Raw genomic sequence first — 26,019 nt, 5'->3', positions numbered from 1 at the left:
GCCACGGGAAGCTCGTTTCTCTCCTGTCCTGTTCTCTGGCCCAGGCTGTCCCCAGGGTTGGCTCTGTGCCCCCGAGCCCAGGACGGTTCCATTTGGGAGTGTCGGGGCAGTGCTGAGAGGGGTGAGTGGGGTGTGGGAGCTGGGAGGAGAGGAGGGAGGGGGCAGCTCTGGAGGCTCCCCAGGATCCGAGCATCTGGCCAGGGTGAGCTTCCAGTGGACTTCCGGGGGGGCCGGGCTGCATGCCGCCATCTGGCACTTGCCCGGGGCCCGCTGTCTCCCGTCACGTCTCCCACGCACGGGGGTCCAGCCCATCTGCACGTCTCAGCTCTCCCCCAACCCGCGTGCGGCGGCCGCCTGGGGTCTGCCTGGCAAAAAGGAGTCTGGTGGCCCAGCGAGAGGCTGGGTGGGGTGGTGGGGGGGTCCGGCCGGGAGTCGCGTGTGAAGATTCATAGTCCTCCCCGAAATTCATGGCAAGAGAAAGGGGGTGCATCGAGGTTCTGCGGCAGAAGAGGGGCGTCTCCATCTTCTGTCCTCTATCGGCTCTGGGCTGGGCATGTCCGTTACCGGACTCAGGGATCATCAGCGCTTGGTGGAGAAGAGAAAAATGTGCCTTGAGGGGCCGGAGTGATAGCACGGCGGGGAGGGCGCTTGCCTTGCGCGCAGCCAACCTGGGTTCAATACCCAGTACCCTGTGGGGTCCCCCGAGCACCGCCAGGAGTACAGAGCCAGGAGTCAGCTCTGAGCACTGCCGGCTACTATCCTCAAAAGCAAAACCAGGAAATGCGCCTTGAATTTTAGGGGGCCCTATCCCTGCCTAACCAGACTTCAGGACCACGCCGAAGAGACCCCTGCCATACCGTGACACAGCCCTTCAGCTCCCCACGAGTGACTCTCGGAGCCCCCCTGCTGCCCCCCATGCAGTTTATACTTTAGGAAACACGCAGCTTCCTGGAAGCTGATGCCAGGGATTCCCTCCACCCCCCTGCTCGCCTGAGCCCCCTAACCCCAGACTGCACTGCAGCAGTACCAGAATTCCCCCCCCCCCCCAATTTGCTTGTTAAGTCTCAACTTCCTGCTCCCATGTGTTTGGCCCCCTGTGTGTTTTTTGAGGGGCCCCTATGACCCAGAAGCAGCCGGTGCAAACAACGCACTGACGTATGGGGCATGGGAACCCCAGGACTCTGGGCTGCGGGGCACACGGCCTTCTGGGTGCTCAGGCGTGGAGCCCAGGTGCCGTTAGAGGGATGAGGTGCTGCTTGCACAGGTGGCATTGCCGGTGTCTGTGTGTGGGATCTGCCTGAGCGCGCCCCCACCCCCACCCCAGCTCTCTAGCCTATGTCTTTCTCCACGGTCAGTGGGGACGTGGCCGGCAGCAGAGGCTCACAGGGGAGAGAGTACTTGGGGATCACTCCTGGTGGTGCCAGGGGAATTGAACCCGGGTCTGCTGCATGCCAGGCAGATGCCTTCCCCCGCCCCCACACACTATCCCTGGCCCACGTTTTTCATTATTAAAATAAGGAACGCAGGGCTCAGTGGCCAGCCCCGGGACAGGCCACTGGCTGGCTGGCTGGCTGGTTGGTCGAGGCCACCCCATGCAGCCTGTGAAGGCGGGCTGGCCAGTCCCCTGGGGGCATCACTCTGCCCATCTGCCCACCTTCGGTGAGGACTAGGGTCCTCGTAGACCTGATTATTCCCAGGAGAGGTAGCTGAGGCCGATTAAATTAGGAGCTGCTCTGAGCTATTGTTCTAAACTGGTGCTCGGTTGCTTGGAAACAAATGCTTTTCCTACCCCGAGTCTTCAAGATCTTTGGAAGGAGGGGCGGTGGGGGTGTGGGTGGGGGTCGCAGGCCACCCCAGACACAGGCTGTCTCCTCGGCTGTGAGTTTCTCGGCGCAGAGACGGGCCCTGGGTGGCAGTTATCCTGGTAGCGAAGTCTTCCGTCCCCTGGGGTCTCTTCCATAAGCTCATGGAGGGTCCATCAGCTGTCTAGGCGTGTCTTACCTAGACCGTCAGGGACACCTGCACCCGGCACCAGCACTGGTCAGCCGCCTGCCCTGTCCTTGGCCGTCACTGTTGGTAGAGGTGGCCAGTAGCCAAGTCAGAAGCCTCCATCCGATTCCACCTGGGGGCCACCCTCAGCTGCCACCTCAAATACCTTGGCGGCCTGGGGAGGTCAGTGCTGGCCTCACCAAGGCAAGTTGTCGTGGACACTAGTGTCCTTTCGGTCTCTCCCAAGGCAGGTCGGCGTGGACACTGACCTGCCGGTCTTACAAGGCTGACCAGTGTAGTGTGGGACACTGGTGTCTGCCGGCCCCACAGACAGCTGCCATGCGGCATCAGAAACCCGCGTCACTGCCCATGGGGGCTGGTCCTGCTGTCTGGCCTTGGACGTGGGGATGGGGGCTGTAGCCTTTGGCCCTGGCGAGGCTGTCTCCAATTCCCACGGGCCCAAACCTCTGCTCGCACTCTGGGCTCTGTCTCCCTTGCAGGGTTCAGAGGTCAGAGAGTAAAGCAGGAAAGTATCAGGGAAGAGAAGGGAGGCACGTTGGAGCCAGAACTTCGCTTCTCCTGAGAGACCCCCTAGAGGGGACATGGGGTGGGGGGTGAGACACGGCAGCGAGAGGAGAGGCTATAATGGGAAAGGACGAAACGATGCCCCCAGAATGTTCCAGAAGCCTCACCAAGACTGGGGTTCCTGCCCCTACTCCAGGTCAGCTCCTGGAAACAGCACCCCAGCATCTCCGGGGAACTCGGGTTCCAGAACTGCAGTTGGGCTGTTGTGTGTGTGTGTGTGTGTATATGTATCTATATGTGTGTGTGTGTGCCTATATGTGTGTGTATATATGTGTGTCTCTTTGTGTGTATGTATGTGTGTATGTATGTGTATCTACATATGTGTATATGTGTGTATGTATGTGTGTACATGTGCGTGTATGTGTGTCTGTGTGCTTATGTGTGTGTGTGCTTGTGTGTGTATGTGTGTGTATGTATGTGTGTCTATATGTGTGTATGTATGTGTGTGTCTATATGTGTGTATGTACGTGTGTGTATGTATGTGTGTGTGGACGTGGACGTGCAGGGAGGTTTGGACCCACACCTACTGATACTCTCAGGTCAGTGCTCGAGGATCATTCACAGTCCTTGCGGGGGAGACCCCAAGGTCCTGCGTCAAACCTGGTGCTCCAGCCCTTCCCGCCATCTCCGGCCCAGAAATGGTTTGGTTTTGGGCCCCCCCCCCCCGCAACAGGGCCAGCTCCTGGCTCTTCATTCAGCAATTACTCCTGGCGGGGCTCCGGGGCCCCTCTGGGGTGCCAGGGGTCGAGCCCAGGTTGGTCGCACGCAAGGCCGGCACGTCACCTGCTGTACTCTGGCGCCAGCCCCCCGAAACATCCTTTTCATCGAAGAAGCAATTCATAAAACGTGAAGCCCGGTGATGACGCAGGCGGCTATTTTTATCCTCGTTGAAATGAATCGCAGCCCGTCCTGACGGCCCACTTGTGTGTGCCGGGGGCTCGGGGCGGCCCCTGGAGGGGGCAGGTCCCCGCCTCGGCCCTCCACAGGGCGGCTCGCGCTCCCCGAATGGCGTATGTTTGGGATAATGATGATGACGGCGAGGCAGTGATGCTTGTTTGCGCACAGGCGAGTAAGGGCACGCGTGTGGGCGTGTGTAGCTGCGCCTTACGCATGTGGGCGCAGGTAACGGTGCCTCCCTGCCCGTGTGTCCGGACACGAGGTGTGTCCCTCTCTGGGGGTGCATGTGGATTCACACTCAGTGTCCCAGCCAGCACGCCCCGCCTAGCAGGACTGGCTCTCCCTGCTTCTCTAGGGGGTCGAGCTCCCCCTGGCCCTCCAGTCCTCTGTTCTGGGCTGGAAGGGGCATCTTGGCCGGCCCCGGGGGCTGAGCACGGCTGGCACGCAGACGTTGGTCCTCGGGGTGCAGGCTTCCAGGCGCCTAGTTCGGAAGCCATGGCCCAAAGGGACCAGATAGGAGACTGTTCCGGTGTGAGTATTTGGGGAGTTCTGGAACCTCGCTGGAGCTCACGCTTCTTCCCCCCCCCTCCGCCCCCGCCATGGGATCAGGCGAACCCCCCTCCTCAAATCCCAGACGAGGTGCCGAGAGGTGGCCATGGCTTTCTGCCTATGGGGGGCACCGATGCCAGCTGTTGGTGAAAGACCCACAGGCTTCCTCTTCACCCCCGTCCCTCTGATCCCAGAGCTGCGAGGACAGACGGGAACAAACCCGCAGGACTGTGGCTCCCCGTGCGGTCTGCTCCACTGTGTGTCTGTGTTTCTGATGCCAAACAGACGTGGATTTCCTCTGGAGAGCTGAGAGCGGGGGGTCAGGGGCATCCCTTATGACGGATGGACTCCCTCCAACCTCTGCAAAAGTTGAAAGAAAGGCCAGAGCAACAGGACAGTGGAAAGGGCACTGGCCTGGCACACAGTCGACCCAGGTTCCACCCCCAGTACCCCATAGGCTCCCCCCAAAGTCCCGCCAGGAGTGATCCCTGAGCACAGAGCCAAGCTTGGAGCACCGTCGGGTGTGGCCCCCAAACCAAACCAAACCAAAATAAAAAGCTCTCGGGGGCCCTAGAGTGGGAGGAGAAAACTCAGCACCCAAAGGTAAGAATTAATCAGCTCTTGTAGGGCTGTTCGAACTGCCCCATTAAAAAACAGATGAAAGAAAGGAGGAACCGCAAGGAGAGATGATTAAGTCGGCGAGCGAGTCTTGGCCGCAGACGCAGACGCAGGCTGATGAAAAGCAGGGCTCATTAATAATTCATCCCCCGCGTCCCGGCAGCCACTTGATTGGCTTCGCCCTCGGAGAGCAGAGACGGCAGCGGCAGCGGGAGGACGATCAGAATGGTCGTGGGCCCCCGCCGCCTTTTGATTCCCTTACCGTCGGCACAAGATTAAAAACAAGTGGGGGCGGCGTGGGGGGGGGGGATTCAGAGCAGGTCGCGGGGTTCTGCTCTGCACGGGGGCCTTAATGAAGTTCGCGGTCCAGGAGGGATGAGAGAAGCGCAGATCCCCGCAGCTCAGGGGCGCCGCCGCAGCCTTCGAAATTCACACCCACTTTAGCAGGGGACCTACGTGGGCAAGGGCAGGATAAGGCAGAGCTCCGAGCCCAGGACAGATCCAAGGGGTGGAAGCGGCTTCCGCACCGAGCTCCGGGCTGGCACCCTAGCAAAGTGGGGGCCACAGCGAGAGCCTCTCCGTGAGGTGCTGGCCAGAAGGGGCCGGTGCTGGGGGCCCAGGCACTCACATGCCCGCGCACATGTAGGTGCCAGGGACTTAACCTGATCGAATTGACCCGCCAGAGACCAGCGATCCGAGGGCCTGGGGTTTCTCAAGCTTCCAAGACGGGTGGGCACAGGCGGAAACTGACCCTCAGAGCGGACAGTGGACCCGGTTCAGATGTCTGACCTCTCCCCCTGGCTGAACCTTCCTGAGCTAGCCCCAGGTGTCTATCCCCAGGTGTACCCTGTGTAGCATGCGTGTGCATGCGTGTGTGCGTGTATGTGTGTGCGTGTATATGTGTGTATCCATGTGCATGTGTGTGCGTATAGGTGCCTGTGTGTGCGTGTGTGCCTGTGTGTGCATGTGCACGTTTGTGCGTTTGTGTGTGCAAATGCACGTGTGTGGATTTGTGGGTGCATGTGTGTATGTGTGCGTGTGTGTATGCATGTGCATGTGTGTGCCTGTGTGTGCGTGTATGTGCCTGTGTGTGCATGTGCCTGTGTGTGCGTGTATGTGCCTGTGTGTGCGTGTGCCTGTGTGTGCGTGTGCACGTTTGCGTTTGTGTGTGCATGTGCACGTGTGTGGATTTGTGTGTGCATGTGTGTACGTGTGCATGTGTGCGTGCATGTGCATGTGTGTGCGTGTGCATGTGTGCGTGCATGTGTGCATGTGTGTGCTGAGTACATGCAGCGCTGTCCCCGGGAAGGCCTCCGTGCCTCGCTCTATTCCAGGCACCTCGTCTCTGCCTCTCTGCTCTTCTGCTGTTCTGCAGGGCAGCCGTGTGGCATCTCCCGGGGCCTGCTGTGATGGGGCTGTCGCTCTTAGCCTCCCGGCCCCTGGCCGCCCTGTCCCCGCTGCCCGTCGTGCCCCTCCTTGATCCGCCCTGTCCTCGCCTTCCCTCCTGCCAAGTGGAAACAAAAACCTCTTGAAGTGAGATCTCAGCTCTGTCGAGAGGCTGTGGACAGCGGACGAGAGGGCCCTTCCCAGCCGCCTGGCTGGCACCAGAGTGCCACCGAGAACGTGCTCCCGCGCTCAGTGCCTGTACAGGCACGGGGTGGGGGTGGGGAGGAGGGTGAGGGGGAGGGCTCAGAGAGTGGAAAGGAAGGAGCCCGGCCCAGGGGACAGCCTGCCTGAGCGCGCAGACCCCCCCGGGAGCACAGGGAAGGGGACAGCGCACAGGTAGTGTGACCGCTGACCGATCCCTCGGGTCAAGAAGAGACTCGCAGGAAAGTGAGACACGGCCCCTAAGGGAGAAACACGGGACAGTCCCCAGCGGTGGCTTGAAAGTTGCATGGATGCGGTGATGAGGGCGTCTGATGGAAGCCCCAGTGGTCAGTTGGAACGTTCTAGAACTCCGTGGTCAGTGCACAGAGACGTGGTCCGAGATGCAGACCAGCAGTGCAACCAGCAGGGCGTCTCCTGGCACATGCTGCACGCAGATTGTCCATCCGGGGGACAGCCTGGGCAGGGTCGCAGGAGCGAGCAGAGACAGCTGCCCACAGCGTCCACGCATGCACATGGGAACACATGGGAGCACACACACACACAGGCCCTGGCGAGGTTCCAAGCCTCGGAGACGACCCCCCACACACACACACTACACACACATACACAGAGGCCTTGATGAGGTTTCAAGCCCCACGCGCGCGTGCACACACACACACACACACACACACACACACACACACACACAAGCATGGAACAGAAAGGAAAAATCCGTGCCCCCACCTCATTCCCCCTCCGACTGGGACTGGATCCTCCAGGGTTCTTGCAGAATCAGGGCCGACTACCCCCTACCCCCCCCCTTCCCGGGCTCAGCTCTGCTGTAGGAGGGAGCCCCGGAGACTCCCCCTCGTCCTGGGGATGAGGATGCTGTGTCCGCCGCCAGCTATTTCCAGAAACTTCCAGAATGTTCCAGAGTGGTTGGACTCCTTGGCTGACAGTCGCACAGGAGTGGGGGGGGGGATCCCCTTGGAGGTGGGTGGATGCTGGTTGGTGATGCTTTAGCATCTCGCCAGCTGCTGGGCACCCGGCAACCCCCCGAGCCCCTGTGCTGAGAAGCCCCACTGCCCCGGGCTCAGCTCTCTCGTCCCCTATTGTCGTTTTCAGGGAAACCTTCTGTGCCAAAGTAGGTCCTGAGCACAGGCTTTGCACGCCGAGGCCCGGCTTCCAGCCCCAGATCCACCTGACGCCTGGGCCCGGCCAGCTGTGACCCCCAAGCCCCCAAATCCAAATGAGCAATGGGAGCCATGGGCTGTCACAGCCAAGCTCAGGCCTCTCTGCTGCTGCTGTTGCTCTGCCCCGGGGAGGGGAGAGGGATGGAGCGATGGGGAAGGGGGTCTCCACAGCATCCCCCCCCTCCCCCACACACACAAAGCAAAGTCAGCTTTGAGCTTCTCAAGGGTGACCCCAGCACCCCCCTCCAGGCGAGCGACCTTTGCCTGGGTCCCTGCAGGAAGCAGCTCCTGTAAAGAGCATCGGCCTCCTCCTCGCCCCGGGTTCCGCCTTAATGACCGCATTTGCATGTGCAGCCCCACCTGGGGTGGGTGCCTCCTCCCAGGGTCTCCTACTCTCCCGCCTGCTCCAGTCAGGCTTGGGCGGGCGGGGTAACAGTCTTCTCTTCTTCCTCATCTCCCGCTGCTTCTCCTGCTTTCCTTTCCCGTGTGCTGACAGCTCCTGTTTCTGCCCCTCGGGTCCCTCCCTTGCCCCTGTGGAATAGTGAGGGGCACTGAGGCAGGGGCAGGTGGGGGGAGGGGGATGTCCACAGGAGAACAGAGACTAGGGAAGCCAGACTTGCACCTTTGCAGATGGTCACGGAATGTTCCAGGCTGTTGTCAGCACCAAGAGGCCAAGGTGGGGCGGAGGGGCAGGAAGTCACTTGGGATGCTTCTGGAGGCCCAGAGTGACCCGGATCCAGGTTTCTTGCTGCCCACGTCCAGTAGGAGCCCGAGCCCAGGTTAGCTGTGAGCTGGCTGAGGGTCTCGTGGGGCGGGGGTGGGGGGGAATAAGAGGGAAGGGGGCACGTCACTGCCTTCCCCGGTGTCTCCGGGAGCTGCCGGCTAAGGACACAGCTGGAGTGGGGAGCTTTGCTCCTTAATGAGGCTCTTGCTCCGGGCTGCCCCCCTTGGGCAGAGGCGACTAATTAGAGCCGGCAGCAAAAGAGCAGCCCCGGGGAGGTTCCGATTCTCTCCAGGGTGGGCTTCCCTCCCCAGCCCAGCCACCCACGCCTCTGCCCAGCGGCTCCGGGCTCCCCCCCACTATGAGAGGACCTGGGGTAGGGTTTGGTCAGCTCCAGCCTGGACCCCCCCCACTCCCGCGGCCCTCATGGCTGCAGGGATCATGGCTCATCCCGGGGCGGGCGGCAGCACAGGGCAGGGATGGGGGACCCGGGCCAGGCCAGCTCGCAGGCGCCCCCTTCTGTGGAGAGGGAGCGTGAGCCCGGGATCATTAAAATCCGTGCCCCTCCCCCCCTCCATCCTGCGGCCCTATTTGCAAGCGAGACTCTAGGTGAACCCAGACCACCCCACCTCCCCATGACTCCCCCGCCCCCTGCACAGAGCCAGGAGCCAGCCCTGAGCTCTGCCAGGTGTGGCCCCAAACCCAAGCCTGATGGTTATATATAATATATAAATGATATATTGTGTAAATTGGGCTGGAGCGATAGCACAGCGGGTAGGGCGTTCGCCTTACACCTGGCCAACATGGCCGACCCGAGTTCGATTCCTCCGCCCCTCTCGGAGAGCCCGGCAAGCTACCGAGAGTATTCGATATGCCAGACACAGTAACAACAAAGTCTCCAATGGAGACGTTACTGGGCCCGCTCGAGCAAATCGACGATCAACGGGAGGGCCTTTACCTTTACCTTTACCTTACAAATAAAGAAATGAGGGGTAGGGAGATGGAACACAGGCCCGTCATGCGGAGGGTTCCTGGATTTGATCCCCAGCCTCATAAGTCCCTCAGCACCCCTAGGAACAGCCTTGGTCTCCCCTGGGCCTCCCTGGGTCTGAGCCATCTGGTCTACCCAGCCAGGCTGAGTAACCTCAGGAGCGGCCTCTGGGCCTTATCCCACCCTACCCGTAAATAAATTAAATGCTCGAGCCTCAATATTCATGTCTGCTGGTCCAGCTGACCCGAGAATTGGGGACAGGGGGTCACACCTGGCAATGCTCAAGGCTTACTTCTGCCTCTGTGCTCAGGGATCACTCGGAGTGGGCTTGGGGGACCATACGGGATGCCGGGGGTCGAACCCGAGTCGGCTGCGTGCAAGGCAAATGCCCTCCCCATTGGACTATCTCTCCAGCCCCATTTTGGTGAGACGTTCTGGTGAGAGGATTCAGGGGGAGCCCGGGAGCCCACGATGTGACGAGACCCCGAGTTGCTAGGTTGGTGCACCCACAAGCTCACGGGTCCCCGCTGGTCAGGACTCGGAAGATCGCTGGGCCACCTCCCAGTCGGTCCCCAGCCCCCCTGCCCAGCCACCCTTTCCCGATGTCCTCCTGTGCCAGAACTAACCCGGAAGGGCTCACCACACTCTTTTCAGAGGTCCAAAACTGAGGGTCTAGGCTTGGAGCCCTTAGGGTCTGTCCGTGGGCGTTTCTTTGTGGGCGAAGCCGGAAGGCAGGTGTCGACAGTCCCTGACAGATGGGGTCGTGCCCATAGACGCTAGCCATGGCCTCCACACGAGGGTTGGTTTGGCAGGGCCGCACCCGGCAATGCCCTGCGGTTCCTCCTGGCTCTGTAGTCAGGGATCATTCCTGGGGAACTCAGGGGATCCTATGGGATGCCGGGAATCAAACCTGGGTTGGCCACGTGCCAGGCAAGCGCCCTCCCCACTGGACTGTTGTTTCAGCCTCTAGATGCCGAATTTGGCATCCAGGCCATGTCAGGTAGCCCGAGATGTTTTTCTGTCTTGGATTCTTTTTAGCTGCTCCCGTGTTAAGCATCTTTCTTAGCTGGTGGCCACAAAAACAGGTGGGGTGGTTATGTGTGTGTGTGTGTGTGTGTGTATTTGTGTGGGGGGGATTTGTACCCCCGTGCCCATCTGTGGGGGCTATCCCCCTGCCTCCCAGAGGACAGGACAGGGCATCCCACCCACCCCGTGGGTAAAGCATGGCCAGGCCAACCTCACCATCCTCTGCCTCCCTCTTGCCAAAGAGCACACCTTCCTTTGTCCCCTTCTCACCAGAGACCACACACACACACACACACACACACACACGCACATGCACGCGCGCGCGCGCATGCGCGCACACATACACACCCTGGCCTCTCCCAGGTGCAGCTCACCAGGGGTCAGGAGGGCCCACCCAGGAGTGCACCCCGATAAACTTCCTTTTAACTTTCCTCATCTCTGTCCCTCTGCCTGTGCCGGGCTGTCCCCTCAAACCTCTCAGTTTTGTGTCACCAGATCAGAGTGGACTTGGGGGGCCCAAACCTTCCAGTTTCGGGGTTGCAAAATTTGCGTGTCCTGGAGAAGTGCCACCCCGTTTGCCATCGAGCCTCTGTCGAGCGCCCACGGAGTGGGGACAGGACCCCTGGGAGACCAGGCCGGGAGGTGCTGGGGCCGAGTGGGCACCTCGGGGTGCTTGAATCAACCGCTTGAGTTGCTATCACCTGCGGATCTTCGGGAAGAATGAAGAAGTGATCTGCGTCTGCCGGGAGGGGTCTGGCAGTGGGGGGCTTTGTATGGGTGTCGCTGAGCACTGGCGTCCGAAAGGGGCTCGGTCCTCTGGCTGTTTCGGGGAGGGTCCCCAGGAAACAGCCCCCACCCCAAATTCATCGCCTGCATGTATTCCAAACACTTTTGGGGGGTTTGTTTTAATTTTTTTTCATTTTGGGGGGAATCTGTGATGCTGTGGAGGGAACATGAGTGGGTGGCTGCGTCAAGGCCAATGCGCCCCCCCGCCCCCTCCCCCTGCCCCTCCCCTACCCCTCCTCCTCCCCGGCCCCACCCCCTCCCGTGCCCTCCCCCCCCCCACCGCCCCCAGAGTCGGTTTCTCTAACCCTGGTGCTTTCTGCTTCGTTTCAGAGGGTCTGGCCGTTGGCGTAGGCTTCGGGGCGGTGGACAAGACGACCTCGGCTACCTTTGAGAGAGCCAGGTAAGCCATGGCCGGCATGGACATGCCAGGGAGCAGCGGTGGGGGGGGGGGGAATACCCAGCCAGCAGCCCCGCTGGACAACTCGCCACACCGTGCTCACGCGGGGACAGTCGGGCCTCCAAACTCACCCTCTGCTGACGGCGGGTGGCAGGATCTGGCAGACAGCGCCCACCCCACCCTGAGACTCGAGGCCTTGCAGGGCCAAGGCCGGGAGCGGGTGGCAGGGAATGGGCCTATTCAGAACCCCCTCCCCAAACCCAGCTCCCTCTCGCGGGCCTCGGGGCTCCTCATGTGGGAAAGGAGCAAAAAGCCAGAAAGGAACCGGGTGAAGGGTGGGAGGGGTCCGGCCCACGTGTCCTGCTGGTGTCCGCTTTGGTGACCTGGCCGGGGCCCCAACTGCTCCTCATGAGACCCACGGTCACACCACTGGGCAGCACAGCCCCGGGAGGCCCTGAGGTGACACACCTGGGGCTGTTTGCTCTCATCCTTTCATGCCATGGGCCGAGTCTAAAGGAGCTTCTTCAGGGAGCACAGCTGAGCACTGCCGGGCTGTGAGGAAGCCCTTCTGGAAGGTTCTCTTGCTCCTCAGTCCCTCTGGGTGCTTTTCCCTCCCTCCCTCCCTCCCTCCCTCCCCACCTCTGCTCCCAGCAGACAGGGCTCCCTTGAGCCCCACTCAAACCCCAGCCAGCCCCTGAGCATTCCTTCCCCCTTCCCCCCCCCCGCCATTGTTGCCCCCAGACGGGGACCCCAAGGTCTTGACCTGTGATCGCTGGAGTGGGGAGGTCGTGTTTCAAGAACCACGAACTCTCCGGTTCCAGAGAGTTGCACAGGTGAGCCTTGGCCACAGGAAGGTCATCTCAGATGGGGGCAAAGGGTCCCCCAAGCCACCCACTCCCCCCAAGTGACACAGAGCCAGGAGTGATCCCAGAGCACTGCCAGGTGTAGCTCTCAAACCAAGAGAAACACAACAATTCTGGTTGGTTGGTTGGTTGTTTTGTAGCAAGCAGGTGTGCAGGGTGTGTGTGTGTCAGGGAGGCAATTCTTGGCTCTGCTCTGCTGTGGGCGGGGGGGTCACACTCAGGACCTCCCACCTTCAGGGCCTGTGCACTCCCCCTTGGGCCACATTCCTGGCCCCCCAGGGCCTGCAGGAGTGTAGGGAGCCTTTTTGCCTTCTCTCCTGGTGCAAAGTAAACGCTGCAAATGACTTTCTCGGGCCCTGCCGGCACCTGCGTGCGGCTGCTGCCCTCTCGTGGTCAGAGGCTGCTACTGCCCAGCTGCTCCTGCACCCGCGCGCTCGGCCCTCCTTCGTGGGCTAAAGGGGTTGTTGTTCCCGGCCCTTGCCGCCAGGGGGCAGCCTGACCTGCAGGGAACAGGTGCTCTGTGCTGCGCTCCCCGGCAGCCACATAGGCAGCTCACACTTGTTTCCTTCCTTTTTCCTTTTCTTTTTTCTTCTTTATTTTTTTTCTTTTTGGGTCGCACCCCGCGATGCCCAGGGGGGTCACTCCTGGCTCTGCACTCAGGAATTGCTCCTGGCAGTGCTCGGGGGACCCTACGGGATGGCAGGGATGGAACCCGAGGGGTTTGCCCGCCCTGCTGTCCTCTCTGTTTCTTTTCTTTTCTGCAGCACTGTTGTTACCTCAGGACTTGGGAGAGGGACGCTGCCCCCAGCGCTCTGGGAAATCTGTGTAGATGGGTCCAGCTGGCAGGGACAAGGGCCAGGATGGATGCCGGAACCTGTGCTCTGTGTTCAGGGGGGGACACCCGGGGGGAACTGCGCAGGGCACCCTCATTTCCCCCAGGGAGCTGTTTCTGCCGTGCATCCTGACCTGCAGGGCCCAGCAGTGGGGCAGTTAACCCCCTCCCCCCTCCCGTGCTTGGCCAGCTCCAGTGCCCGTATATATGCTAGTATGCACACCCTCCTCGCAGTGGGGGGACACCCAGCCAGGGTCTAGAGAATTGCCAGGAGCTGGCGCTTTCCTGGTGCCTGGCTCTGTTGGCTGGAGCGAGGCTGTCCACACGTCCTGGTGCGTCTGTCTGTCTGTCTGTCTGAGCACGGTCAGAGGGGCATTCCGTGGTGAAGGTGCTCTTGAAGGCAGGTGCCTGCCCTGCTGGCTGTGTGTCTCCCCCACAACGATCACACCCAGCCAGGTGGGGTCTGTGCCTGATGTGGGGCCTGGGAACCTGGCCCCCGGGGGGCCCACCACACCCTGATTCGTCCGTCCTGCTGGGGCTGGGCCTGTCCAGCTCGCTCTGGACACGTCCGGGGGGCCTCCTGCCAGCCTGCACTCCTGGGTCTGTGTGCACCTGTCCCCTGGGGTGGCAGCTCACGTGGTGGCCTTGGTGACCTTCCCTGTGGCCTTGGGGCACTCCGGCCGGCAGGCATCTGGCAGCCGGACCCTGGCCTTGGCTGTGGTCACACTCCACCTTCCTGGGAGCAGGGGCCGCTGCGGGTCTGGCACTGTGGAACCTGTGGAGGTGACATCTGTGCCCAGTGTGGCACTGCCCCTCATGTTGGCTCCTCCGCTTGTCGGACCAGTCCCCGGGCAGAGCCTCCCCGCCCTGGAGAAGGTGGTCCCAAGGGCCTGTGGCCTTCGGCCTGGAACCAGCCTCAGGCATGGGGTCCCGGGTCAGAAACCATGGGGGTGCCCAGGCGGGGCCTCCGGTGGCCACTGTCCTGGCTCAGGGCCTCTGCCCCTGCCTCGGTTTCCCCTCTGACCTCCCTAGGCTACGCTCTTGTCATCACACAGGAGACCTCACAGTTGGACCGGCTCTGGGATGGGCTATCACCTGCCCTGTGCTGCCATCCTGTGTCCTCATGGGGGGGGGCCCTTCACAGCCTCCTCAGGGAGCCCCACCTCAGGGGCGCCTCCAACCTCCGCCCATAAGCAGCTCCTCAAGACCCCAGCCGCGTCCCTCTGCCCCCACCCCGGCCCCCCAGCTATGCTCCCCGAGACAGGGACTGAGGGGGGCCAATAGTGCCTGCGCCCCTCCCCCATTGCCCTAGTGGCAGCTGGGCCGGCACATCTTGGCACAGGGGCCCCCCCTCTGCACGGAGTACCCTCTTTGCATCCAGAAGCGCGCTTGAGGGAGGCATGAATCCCGCAAATCTCCCTGGGAGCTGCAGCCCACCCTCCACGGCAGGTCACGGACCCTCCCCCCCTTACCTCGCGCTTCCCCTCTGGGTAACGAGGGGGCACACGCTCTAGCTGTGGGTATGGGCACTGGCACATGGGTCCGGTGCGTGTACAGTTCCCTCTGGGTCTTGGTGCTTGTACATTTCCCTCTGGGTCCTGCTTTGTAGATTTCTCTCCTGGTCCCGGTGCTTACAGATTCCCCGCTGGGTCCTGGGCTTGTACATTTTCTAGGGGGTCCGGGTGCTCCTGGAGGTCCCCCTTGTTCCTGCCGCCTGCACAGTTGCTGGCAGTGCCCAGCATTGCCGCTCTTGTTCCCCCCCCCCCCCGCCCCCAGGACCCAGAGGCTGTGCCAGGCTGACCCTCCACTCGCGATCACAAACAACAGCCGCCAGGAGCCCAGGGGACCCAGAGCTGAGCCCCGTGTCTGCTCCCCCTTGAGACCCCGGTAGGGGGGGGTCACAGCCCACCCCACAGACTGTCGGGCCCCTGCAGCATTGTTCTCCACCATCACCCCCGCCTTCTATCTCTCAGCTGCACATGGGAACCAGCAGAGGAGTTGAAAGCCCCCCATCCCTACCCCCCAGCCCCCGCCACACCAGCCTGGGTCCCCCCCATGGCAGAGATTTGCAGCTCCCTGAGTGGAGTCTTCCCCCCACACCCAGCCCCCACCGTGGCTGTTGAGGTTTTTCAGGGTGAGGCCCGTCTGCAGGACGCCGTCCTGGACAGGGGGGCTGCCCCCTTCCCCCATACTGACCATCCTGCCATCTCCCCCCACACCCCGCCCCCAAGCCTCGCCTTGTCAGCAGAATTTGAGCAAGCTTGAACTTGGGCGAGGGCAGGAGTGAAACCAAGGCAGCGGGGTGGGGAGTTGGGGGTATTAAGTTCTGTCTGCGGGCAAGCGCCGGCAGGCCCGGGTCTGGGCTCTGTTTACCAACAGCTCGGCAGTAATTATTTGTTTTCTCGCTGCCCTTCATGCTCAGCGAGGCTGACTGACGCTCTCTCTTGGCTGGCTGGGTTCTCAAGGAACCCAGATGCCCTAAGGAATATTCCAGACCTGGCTGGGCTCTCGGGCCCCTTTGGCATTGCCAGAGGCTCCGTGGCTCCAAGGGGTGAGGGGGGGAGGAACCGCAGTGATCTCTCTGCCAGAGACCCTGACTAGTGGGACTCGAACCCGCGCCTTTCTCTCTGCCTGAGTCCAGTGACTGTAACTTCCCGGTGGGCCGAAGTGCGTCCAGACCCACCGGGCATGCGGGGATTTGGGTTCTTCGACGCACCCAGCACAGAGCATCTTCGGGGAAGTAGACAGACGAGGCATGAGGCACTCGGGGTGGCGGGGGGCACCCCAAGAATCCCCGCTCCTAGTATAGTCAAAATGACATCTGCACTTGTATGTTCATTGCTGCACTATTCACAATAGCCAAAATCTGGAAAAAACCTGAGTGCCCGAGAACAGATGACTGGTCAAAGAAACTTTGGTACATCTACACAATGGAATACTATGCAGCTATTAGAAAAGATGAAGTCATGAAATTTATATACAAGTGGTTCTACATGGAAAGTTATCATGTTAAGAGAAATGAGCCAGAAAGAGAGGGAGAGACATAGGAAAACTGCACTCATCTGTGGAATATAAAGTAACAGAATGGGAGATGAACACCCAAGAATAGTTGAGATAAGTACCAGGAGGTCTGCTCCATGGCTTGGAAGCCGGCAGCACATGCTGGGGGAAAAGGCAGCTCAGATAGAGAAGGGAACACCAAGTAAAGGATGTTTGGAGGAGTTGCTGGGATGTGAGATGTGTGCTGAAAGTAGACTGAACATGATGGCCATTCAATACCTCTATTGCAAACCACAATACCCTAAAGGAAAGAGAGAGCAAAAGGGAATGCTCTGCCACAAAGGCGGGTGGCGTGAGGGGGGATGGGGTGGTGGGAGGGCTACTGGCATCATTGGAGGTGGGGAATGGGCACTGGTGGAGAGATGGGTCCTCGATCACTGTATAACTGAATCCCAAGCACGCAAGTTTGTAAGTCTAAAACTGTACCTCTTGGTGTTTCACTAATACAAAAATAATTATGTAAAAAATTATAATGCATTTATATTAGATATTTTAATGTTTATATTACATAAAATTACCCCAAAATATTGACAGTAATTAAAGTGCTAAAAGATATTAAAAAAAAAAAAAGAATCCCCGCTCCTGGAAGAGCACCTGGACTCCCCCACACCCAGGGGCTCCCGCACCTGCAGACCAGACGTCGTGCCAGGGCGTCTCCGGGAGCCCGAAACCATCGCGGGTTTTCTGGGGGTTGTGGAGGCAGAGGGAGGAGGAGGTGGGGAGGAAGCAACTCTTACCGAAGGGTCCGAGTTTCCGGGGTCTCAGCCCAGAGTCGGGAGTGAAGCAGCTGGCTCCTGGGGGCCCTTTTCTGTGGCCGACACGGCAGATTGTACTTTCCTGGGGCCTCCGGGACGGGACGCAGCCCCCGTATCCACCCTCAGCCCAGCCTGTCCCTCCAGCCTGTTGTCCCACTTGGCCGGCTGGTGTCCCATGCGTGGACGGGTGACCGGGTCATCAGATCCCTCATACCTGCGTTCCCTGGGAATCCGCCCTGGTAGCCCCCGGGAACCCCCAGCCCCTTGCCATACTGTTACCTGGGTACTCCATGTCAGCTCTTGTTCCCTGATCACCTTCATGGGTCCTTCCACCGATGATGTTCTGGGTCCTGGACGTTTGGGATCAGGCCTGGCGAGGCCACCTTTGGAGGGGGGGGATCCTCAGTTTGATTCCCCGGCCTCACTTCCTCTCCTTGGGGTTCCCGGGCTTCCAGGCCAGCCTGACCCTCCATGGGCCCGAGGCAGCTTCCTGCTCTCCCAACTCAGGGCCAAGCCCAGCAGCCACATGCCCCCAGCAGTGGGGCCACTGGGGAGAGACACTGCCCTTCCAGCACCCCGCCTTGGGCTGCAGAGAGAGACCCGACCAGGGGCTCAGGAGGAAGTCTCAGCCGAACCCTAAGGATGTAGAGGGAAGGAGGAGGACACCCAGGTACTGACCGGTCACTCCGGGGCCCCAGAGATGTCTTTGCTCCTCCTGAGCCCATGGGGTTGGCCCAGGGGACACGGCCACACTTGCTGGCCTGGCTCTGTGCCTTCTCCGAGGTCAGCACTTAGCAGGCCTGGCCTCCTGCCTCCCCCCCAAGTGCTCCAGGCTGGGCACAGCTCCCCCTGCCAGCCATTGACCAGAAGTGCTTTGTGAGTTGCAGGTCTGGAGCGATGGTACAGCCAGGAGGATGTTTGCCTTGCTTGGTTCCATCCCCGGCACCCCATAGGGTCTCCTGAGCACCCCCAGGAGGGATTCCTGAGTGCGGAATAGGCCCTGAGCACAGCCAACACACACACACACCAAGAATCAATTGTCTGGTGTTTGCCGAGCCCTGTTCTCAACTGCGGTCTGCTGGGCCATGTGACGCCGCACTGCTTTCTTGGTAGGTTTTTGTTTCTATTTTTTTATTTTTTGGGGTCATATACCCAGCGAGGGTCAGAGGTTCCTCCTGGCTCTGTACTCAGGAATCACCCCTGGCAGTGCTCGGGGGACCTTACGGGGTGCTGGGGATTGAACCCGGGTTGGCTGCGTGGCTGCGTGCAAGCGCCCTCCCCTCGCTCGCTCGTACCCCCTCAGTGGTTTAGTTTTTGTTTGGAGGCCACACCTGGCGTTGCTCCGGCTGTTCCTGGCTGGGAACCCGGGGTGGGCAGGGAAGGGGGTGCTCAGAGCCACTGCAGGGGATTAAATGTGGGCCTCACACTTGCAAAACAAGCACTCCCTCTGAGCCACACCCCGGCCCATCCTAGGCGCCTGAGGCCAAGCTTCTGGGGAACTAGGGAGGTCCGGCAGTCTGCAGGGGCGTGGCCTGGCCCAGCCTTAGGGACACGGGGAACCAGTGTGGGGGAGGCGTCTCCGTGCCCCGGAGTGACCGTGCCTGGACTTAGCCGCTGAAGGCTGCCTGGCTGGATGTGCAGAGCTAGGGGACTTGGGGGCCTCGCCCCTGCTTTAGCCTCCTAAGACCTGCCTCTAATATTCTTGACATGCGATTTCTGGTTTGGGCGATGCCCTCTTCAGTTTCCGGAACAATCCAGGGTATAATCAAGGGGTACTTTTCGTTTGTTTGCTTAAAGAAAGTTTGCTTAAAGACTCGAAGGAAGCTCTGAGTCGTTGTTTTCTGAAAAGGAGTGGGCGGCCCAGTAAGTTAAGGGCTCTTTTTAGCCCCCTCTATCCACCCCCCCCCATGATCAGATGACAAATGAGAGGTAGCCCGGGGTCTGCGTTTTGTTTATTTATTGTTATTATAGTTTGATGGCTTCCCCTGATGGTGCTGGGAGGGGTTTGCTTCTCCTGGTGCAGTGCTCAGGGGGTCTCTCCCAACGGTGCTCAGGGGACCATGCAGTTCCGGGGCTAAACTCGGGGCTCCCACATGCAAACCCGGGGCTGTAGCCCTCGAGTCACGTATCCGACCCTGTCTGAGTTTGAGTGGGTGCGGGCATTGGGTATCCCCAAGCTCGGATTCCTGGATGTGGCGTGGGTGCCGCCTCAGAGCCTGGAGGTCCGAATTTCCAGCGGTCACCCAGCCACTGCACGTGGACCACGTGGCCAGCGCCCACAGAGGCTTTTGTCCCTGGATCTGAGCTCACACTGTCCAGCACTAGCCTCCATTCTGCTCCCCATGACCTTCCAGGAGGACAGACCAGGTGGCCGTTTGTCCTGAGTGTTTGCAATGCAGCCTCAAGACGGGGGCAGCAGGGCCTCCTGGACACGCCTGAGACTCACAGGCAGGAACCAGGCCCAGTACCAGCACCGAGGGTCCAAATCGGAACAGCCCAGAACACTCTGGAAACTTTTGGAGTCTGTCTTCCTTCTCCCCGGTCCGGGGTCGGAGGAGAAGCCTGGATTAGATTCCCAAGAGGTTGGGTGGGGGCCACTCCCCGCTCGCCTCCTTCCAAGTCTAGAGTGATTTCAAAGACCCCCCTCCCCAACCCCGCTCACAGAAGGACCCCTTTGTTGTGAGAAAGTGCAGCCCTGGGTCACTTTTGAGCTCGAGAGAGGAGGTCAGCTCAGACAGGGCTGCTTTCCCGGGAGCACAGAGTAGCCCAGTCTGCTGCAGGAACGAATGAATGAATGAATGATTGAATGAATGAATACAAGAATGGGTGGGTGAGTGGATGGTTGATGGATAGATGGATGAATGGGTGGAGGGAGGGAGGAATGAATGGATGAACAGGTCGATGGATGGATGGATGATGAATGAGTCAATGAATGGATGGTTGAATGAATCGAGTGAATCGGTGGAGGAGTGAATGAATGGGTGAATAAATGGAGGAATGAATCATGAATCAGTGACTTGATAGAAGGATGGATGGATGGATGGATGGATGGATGGACGGGGAATGAATGGACAAGAGAAGAAATGAGGCTGTAAGCCTCTCAGCTGGCCCTTTTCATTCTTTTCAATGCAGTTTTAAGCAAACCTAGAAGGAGAATTCTTTTTTTCCCTTTTTTTGGGGGGTGGGGGGGTCACACCCGGCGATGCACGGGGTTACTCCTGGTTTTGCGCTCAGGAATTACTCCTAGCAGTGCTCAGGGGACCACAGGGGATGCTGGGAATCGAACCCAGGTCGCCCGCGTGCAAGGCAAACGCCCTCCCAGCTATGTTATTGCTTCAGCTGCACAAGGAGAATTCTAAATTTAGAAATCCCTGCTGGCCAGTATCAGCCATTCAGTCCAAGGTGCCTTTTCTTTTTTTTCTTTCATGGAAATTTGTCAACCTACACAAACACAGATCTCTGTCACATTATCTGTCGCACTTGTGCCCCATGGTGATTCAACAATAGCCTTCCAGTTTTGCTGCCCAGAATACGAGGAGGTAGAAAGTCTTATTTGGGGGGTAGCGGGTGGGGGGATGGGACGGCACCTTGATGAAGTAGCCAGCCCTGTTTATTTCTGGAGATCACCAGACTCCACTGCTTAGGGCTCAACCTTTCCCAAAGTGGCTTTCTGCCTTTGATCTGCTGTGTGTGTGTGTGTGTGTGTGTGTGTGTGTGTGTGTGTACCTACACAATATGGAGCCATCAATGTGAAAGTGACCCCTCTGGCAATTCAGGGTGTTTATCTTATCAGGATAATACTAAACCAGGCCCCTGAGAACAAGGGCGCTAGTCTTTGGGGTCCTCCACGCCATGCCCGGTCACTGGTTCCAGTTTATTATAAACCCTCTGAAAGGCATCATTGTTTCCGGAGAGGCTGCCGCTGTGATAACGGGAACTGGGGTGGCTCCTGTCTGCTAATAAATTGCCTCCCCTGCCCCTCCACCCCCAGGGTTGCTGCCCAGTTCGCCCAACACTTTCTTCCGGATCCCGTCCCCATGGCCACGGAGAGGTTGGGTCAGAGGAGCACTTCCACCCTGAGCCCCTGGGATGCTGGACCCGGCAGGCATGTTCTGCTCCGCTCTGCTTGGGCATGATCCCTGCCAGAGGGCACTGCCCTGGCTGGGCGCAGCCCCAGAGAGCTCCCCAGGTGGGCAGCTAGGGGCACATGTCCTGCTGGCCGGCACAACCGTTGCTATGTGCAGTTGGGATCTGGGTTTCTCCAGGATGGTTCGGTGGTGTGGAAGGTCCCTCTGGGCCTGGGTCGGCCCCTGGGTCTGGGTGGCCCCCCAGCCTCGCCAGCCTCCTAATGTTATAGGGCACATGGTTGTCGTTTGGTTTCCTAGGGGACAGCAGGTGACAGTTGGTAGGGTGCCAAGCACCTGGTGTCGTCAGCGTTACAGTCCTTAGTAGACGGTTCTCAAGAGGCCAGTAGCTGCCTCCAAGTGAGTGACCCAGCGACCTTTTCCAGCAACTGTACCCCCCACCCCTCTCCCCCTTAGCCGTTTCTGCTGTCTGATTGGTCACATTCTGTATAAATCTGGTCAACTGGTTGCTTATAGAGTGACCAATCGAATGTCCCCTTAATCAACTATCCCCACCCCTTGGCTGTTTCTGTTGTCTGATTGGTCAGCCCCTATGTAAATCCAGTCAACTGACCAATCACAGAATAACTAGTGAATGGCCCTCGTAGTAGTGGCAGCAGGCTGTAAAGACCAATCAGCTCACCCAGATAGAGACCAATCAGACTGTCTGGTTAGACAGCGGCCAATCGGGTTGCTCCTACAAGGACCTCCCAGGTGGCCTCCCTCGCTCGCTCCCACTGGAACGTTGTCACAGAGCGAAGCCCCTGAAAGCAGCCCTAGGAGGCTGTTGGCTCTCGCATGGATGAGCTAGAATCTGGGACTCTGCGGGACAGATGGGGGTCTCAGAGGAGTCGTTGACTATAATAGAGCATCAGCGTATCTGCAGTCTCACTTTAATGCTGAGTGTTCACTTAGCATACAGTGCCACTGATAATGGTGCCCAAAAGGGTCATGTGGGTCAAGATTCTTGTCTTCCTTTTTTTTTTTTTTAAATTGAATCACCATGAGATAGCCGATTACAAAGCTGTTCATGATTGGTTTCAGCCATACAGTGTTCCAACACCCATCCCTCCACCAGTGTACATTTCTCAGCACCTGTGTCCCCAGTTTCCCTCCCATCACCCCCCAACTCCTTCCCCCCACCAGTCTATATGCCAGGTGTTTTTCTCCCTCCCTCCCTCCCTCTTTTTGTGCATTGTGGTTTGCAATACTGAAATTCTTTTTTTTTTTCTTTTCTGGGTCACACCCGTGATGCACAGGGATTACTCCTGGCTCTGCACTCAGGAATTACTCCTGGCAGTGTTTGGGGGACCATATAGGATGCTGGGAATCGAACCCAGGTTGGCTGCGTGCAAGGCAAACTCCCTACCCACTGTGCTATGGCTCCAGCCTCCATGCTGAAATTCTTGATGGCCAGTGGCAACATCACTTGAAGACAAATTAGGTGGAAATCAGAGATCTCGGGCTCCCAAGTATTTCTCTATGGCGGATGGTCTTGCAAGTCACACTAGGAACAGCCCAACAAGACCTGGGTGGAGAGGGTGGAGGGGCGGGTGTGGGGTAGGAGGGTAGGGGGTGATCTTGAGCCTTGCAGAAAGAGATACAGGGCAGGGAGTCTGGGCTCTGTGAGAGGGGGGCGGTGCCATTTTAGGCCCACCCAAGCCCCACAACTGGCAGTCTTTGCTCTGGGGAAAGGGAGCTAATCCCAGCACATCCTGAGGTCCCCTGGCAGGCGCCTATACAAATACGGGGATGAGTATTTGTGCTTGGAGAGGATTATCGCCCAGTGGTGGGTTTGGAAGTTGAAGGAAGCAGGAACCAGAGGCCTGGAGCTAGAGGCCTGGCCAAGGTCAGGCTCCGGGTGAGGACCCCGGTGCCCCCTTGAGCCCCTTCCTGTTCCAGTGCCACTGCTGCCCTCCCAACCCCCTTATCTGTAGGTCTCTCCCCCACCCTATTTCCCTCCCAGCCCCTCCACAAGCTGTGATTATGCAGACACTTCCCTGGGCTTAATTACTATCTGCCTGTCTTGGAGTCTCTGCACCCACCCCCCCAGGCCTAGCCCCCCCACCGCAGCCTCTCTCTGCAGGTGTCCCGGAAGGAAGCGTAGCCCCCAGCTTCCTCTCAGAGCTGCCCGGACAAGGTTCTGGGGGCTTAGACTAGAGTGCTCCCGCCCCCCACTGCAGGCCCAGGAGTCTGGAGGGGAGACTCATACTTCAGCAGCCTGGGATCCCGCGGGCCGACCCCCAGGCCTCCCACTGCCCCAGGCAGCTTCAGTGTTGGGGAGCCTGAAGGCCCCCAGACTCAGGACTGTAGCCCTTCCAGCTGACCTGGGTGAGCCCAGCTCCAGAGCTCAGTAATTTCTTCTTCTTCTTTTTTTTAAATGTAGGAGCACTGCTATTTATTCAGCTGATTGAATTGGGCATGAACTCCACATTGCCTTTTTTTTTTTTAAATTGAATCACCATGAGATACAGTTACAAAGCTTTCATGTTCGAGATTCGGCCGTACAATGATCGAACACCCATCCCTCCACCGGTGCACACTTTCCACCACCATGTCCCCAGTATATCCCCTCCATCCCAGTCCTCACCCTGCCTCCATGGCTGGCAATTTCTCCAATACTCTCTCAGAGCTCAGTAACTTCTAAAAAATATGGAATAATATATATATATATATTTTATTTTAAGCAAACCCATACAAGCCCCTCTTCTGAGACACAGATGTCTTTTTTTTTTTTTTTCTTTTTGGGTTGCACCCAGCGATACTCGGGGCTTACTCCTCGCTTTGCACTCAGGAATTACTCCTGGTGGTGCTCAGAGCACCATATGGGATGCTGGGATCGAACCTGGGTCAGCCACATGCAAGGCAAACGCCCTCCCCGCTGTGCTATCGGTCAGGCCTACAGATGTGTCTTTTGTGGGGCGGGCATGAGGCTCCCCTCTGCACCCTGCTTTGGGCCAGTGGCTTCTGGACTTTAGGGGTTTTAGCAGCAATCCAGTGCCCTCAGGGTGCAGGGCCCATTTTGGGCACAGATGGCATAGAGCCAGAAAGGAACCCACGCTGGTCCCACCTGTGTGGGCGCAGAGAGGGCTCACCGGGCATGTGGAGAGGGAGTTGATGTTGGTGGGCCCCACGGGTGGCTCATGTGAAGTGGGGAGGAGAGAAATGGTTACTTTCACTTTCTCCCAATCCTCCTCTGCCAAGACAAGACCCAGGGTTACTGGGTTCTTGTCTCGCTCGCAGAAAAGAATTTCAGGAGTAGACAGCGAAGTAAAAGAGATTTTATTTGGAGGTTTTGAAGGTGTGGAGGGGGAGAGAGTGGGAGAGAGAGTGGAGAGCAACGTGCTCAAGAGTGAGCCCAGGCTTCTCCAAGGGTGGAGAGAGCCCTTACACACATCCTGGCATTAGGCAGGAAAGCATGAAAGGCCCCATCTCGAGAGGGGAGATGCGGGTGACACGTGTGCTCGGCCACGTGGGCACAAGCAGCACATGGACTGAGGCAGCATGATGTGCGCCCTTCCTTTGTTCAAGGTGGCCTTTATAGAGTATCTTCTCGGGATGTCTTAGTCTGGAAGGTTCTGACGTCTTCTCTGGCTTGAATCACTAAAGTTAGGGTCACACTGTCATAACACTGTCCTCCCGTTGTTCATCGGGTTGCTCGAGCGGGCCCAGTAACGTCTCCATTTTGAGACTTGTTGTTTCTGTGTTTGGCATATCGAATACGTCATGGGGAGCTTGCCAGGCTTTGCCGTGCGAGTGAGATACTCTCGGTAGCTTGCCGGGTTCTCCAGGCTGTCGCTCAGCACAGTGCTCCAGCAGTGGCACAGCGGTAGGGCGTTTGCCTTGCGTGCAGCCAGCATGGCCAAGCCCGGTTTGATTCCTCCGCCCCTCTTGGGTAGCCCGGCAAGCTACCGAGAGTGTCTCACCCTCATGGCAAAGCCTGGCAAAGTTAGGGTATTCGAGGAATTTCCTTCCTGGGGAGGGGTCCAGTCTTCTCAGGGTCCGGTGCTGGTGCCAAGTGAGGGTCTTAGCAGGCCTTAGTTCCTGTTTTCTGCAAGGTTGGCCTTTGCAACTTCAGAGCTATCACTTCGCAGGACATTTACTGCCATGGCCTGGGGAGGGGCCTTCTCTTTCTGCCTGCATCAGGGTGACGGGAAGTGAGTCCGTCCTTCGGTCCCTCTTGGCGTGTCTGTCTGCCCCGCCCCCCAATGTCGTGGCCCGTAGCAGCTCGCCCTGGTGCCGGATGGGGCTGGAGTGTTGAGGACTGAAGGATCCTGGAACCTTCCTGGTATTTTGCTCCTTTGAATGCCACACAGGCAGTGCTCAGAGATCACTCCTGGCTCTGCGCTCAGGGATTACCCCAGGTGGGTGTTCCAGGAACCCTCTGGGGTGCTGGCACTCGAACCCTGGCCAGCCCTGTGCAAGGCAAGCGTCCTCCCTGCTGTTCTGTTGCTTTGAACAAGAGTCTCTGAGCTTCTCCCCCCCCGGGGGTCCCTCACCTCACTGGCTTCTGTCAGCTGGCGGTGGGGGGTGTTGGCTGTTTTCACTCGTGGTGTAGTGGTCCGTGTCCGTGCTGGGGTAGTGGTGGGATGTGTGGTGGACAGGTATTGTGGGGGGAGGGGGGCTGCCGTGTGCCTGACAGTGGCACAGTGGCATTGCTGGGTCACACGCTGACCCTGTAGCGCCCCCCACCCCTTTATGGAATTGGTCATCCCTTCCCCATTGCTCCCAGGTGTGGCCCCCGGGCCCACCCAAGAAAGCCCCTTCAAGGTGTCCCAAAGTGCAGGGCGGGGCCAAGAGCAGAGAGAGGGGGCGGTCAGGCCTCTGAGGGGGTGGGCCTGGAGGGGGTGACGGTGTTTAGCGCTGAGCGCTGCCCTCTCCTCCCCATGGTGAGACAAGATCCTTCGCACTTACTGTGCTGCTACCATGCCCGGGGGTAGGGGTGGGGTGTGGGGGTCTGTTGCGGCTCAGAGGCTCAGCCTCACTCCCACAGAGCAGGCGGTCTACCTCCGAGCCCCCTCCAGGACCCCCGCCCTAGTGAACTTA

The 26,019-nt window shown here is 59.2% G+C and overlaps 1 protein-coding gene across 1 annotated transcript in view; it reads left to right on the top strand.

Moving 5' to 3' along the window:
* The first annotated feature begins 8,618 nt into the window (after positions 1–8,618).
* The window catches only part of LOC130018302 (zinc transporter ZIP11-like), a 33,233-nt gene continuing 15,832 nt past the window's right edge, over positions 8,619–26,019 (top strand). The window contains exons 1-2 of the mRNA XM_056109023.1: positions 8,619–8,673; positions 11,273–11,342. Of these exons, the coding sequence (XP_055964998.1) occupies positions 8,619–8,673; positions 11,273–11,342 (125 nt within the window). The remainder of the gene's footprint in view (positions 8,674–11,272; positions 11,343–26,019) is intronic.

This window comes from Sorex fumeus, unplaced genomic scaffold (assembly GCF_029834395.1).
Source record: "Sorex fumeus unplaced genomic scaffold, SorFum_2.1 ptg000255l, whole genome shotgun sequence".
Taxonomy (NCBI): domain Eukaryota; kingdom Metazoa; phylum Chordata; class Mammalia; order Eulipotyphla; family Soricidae; genus Sorex; species Sorex fumeus.
The sequence above is the reverse complement of the archived record's forward strand: the minus strand, read 5'-3'. Positions and strand labels throughout refer to the sequence as shown.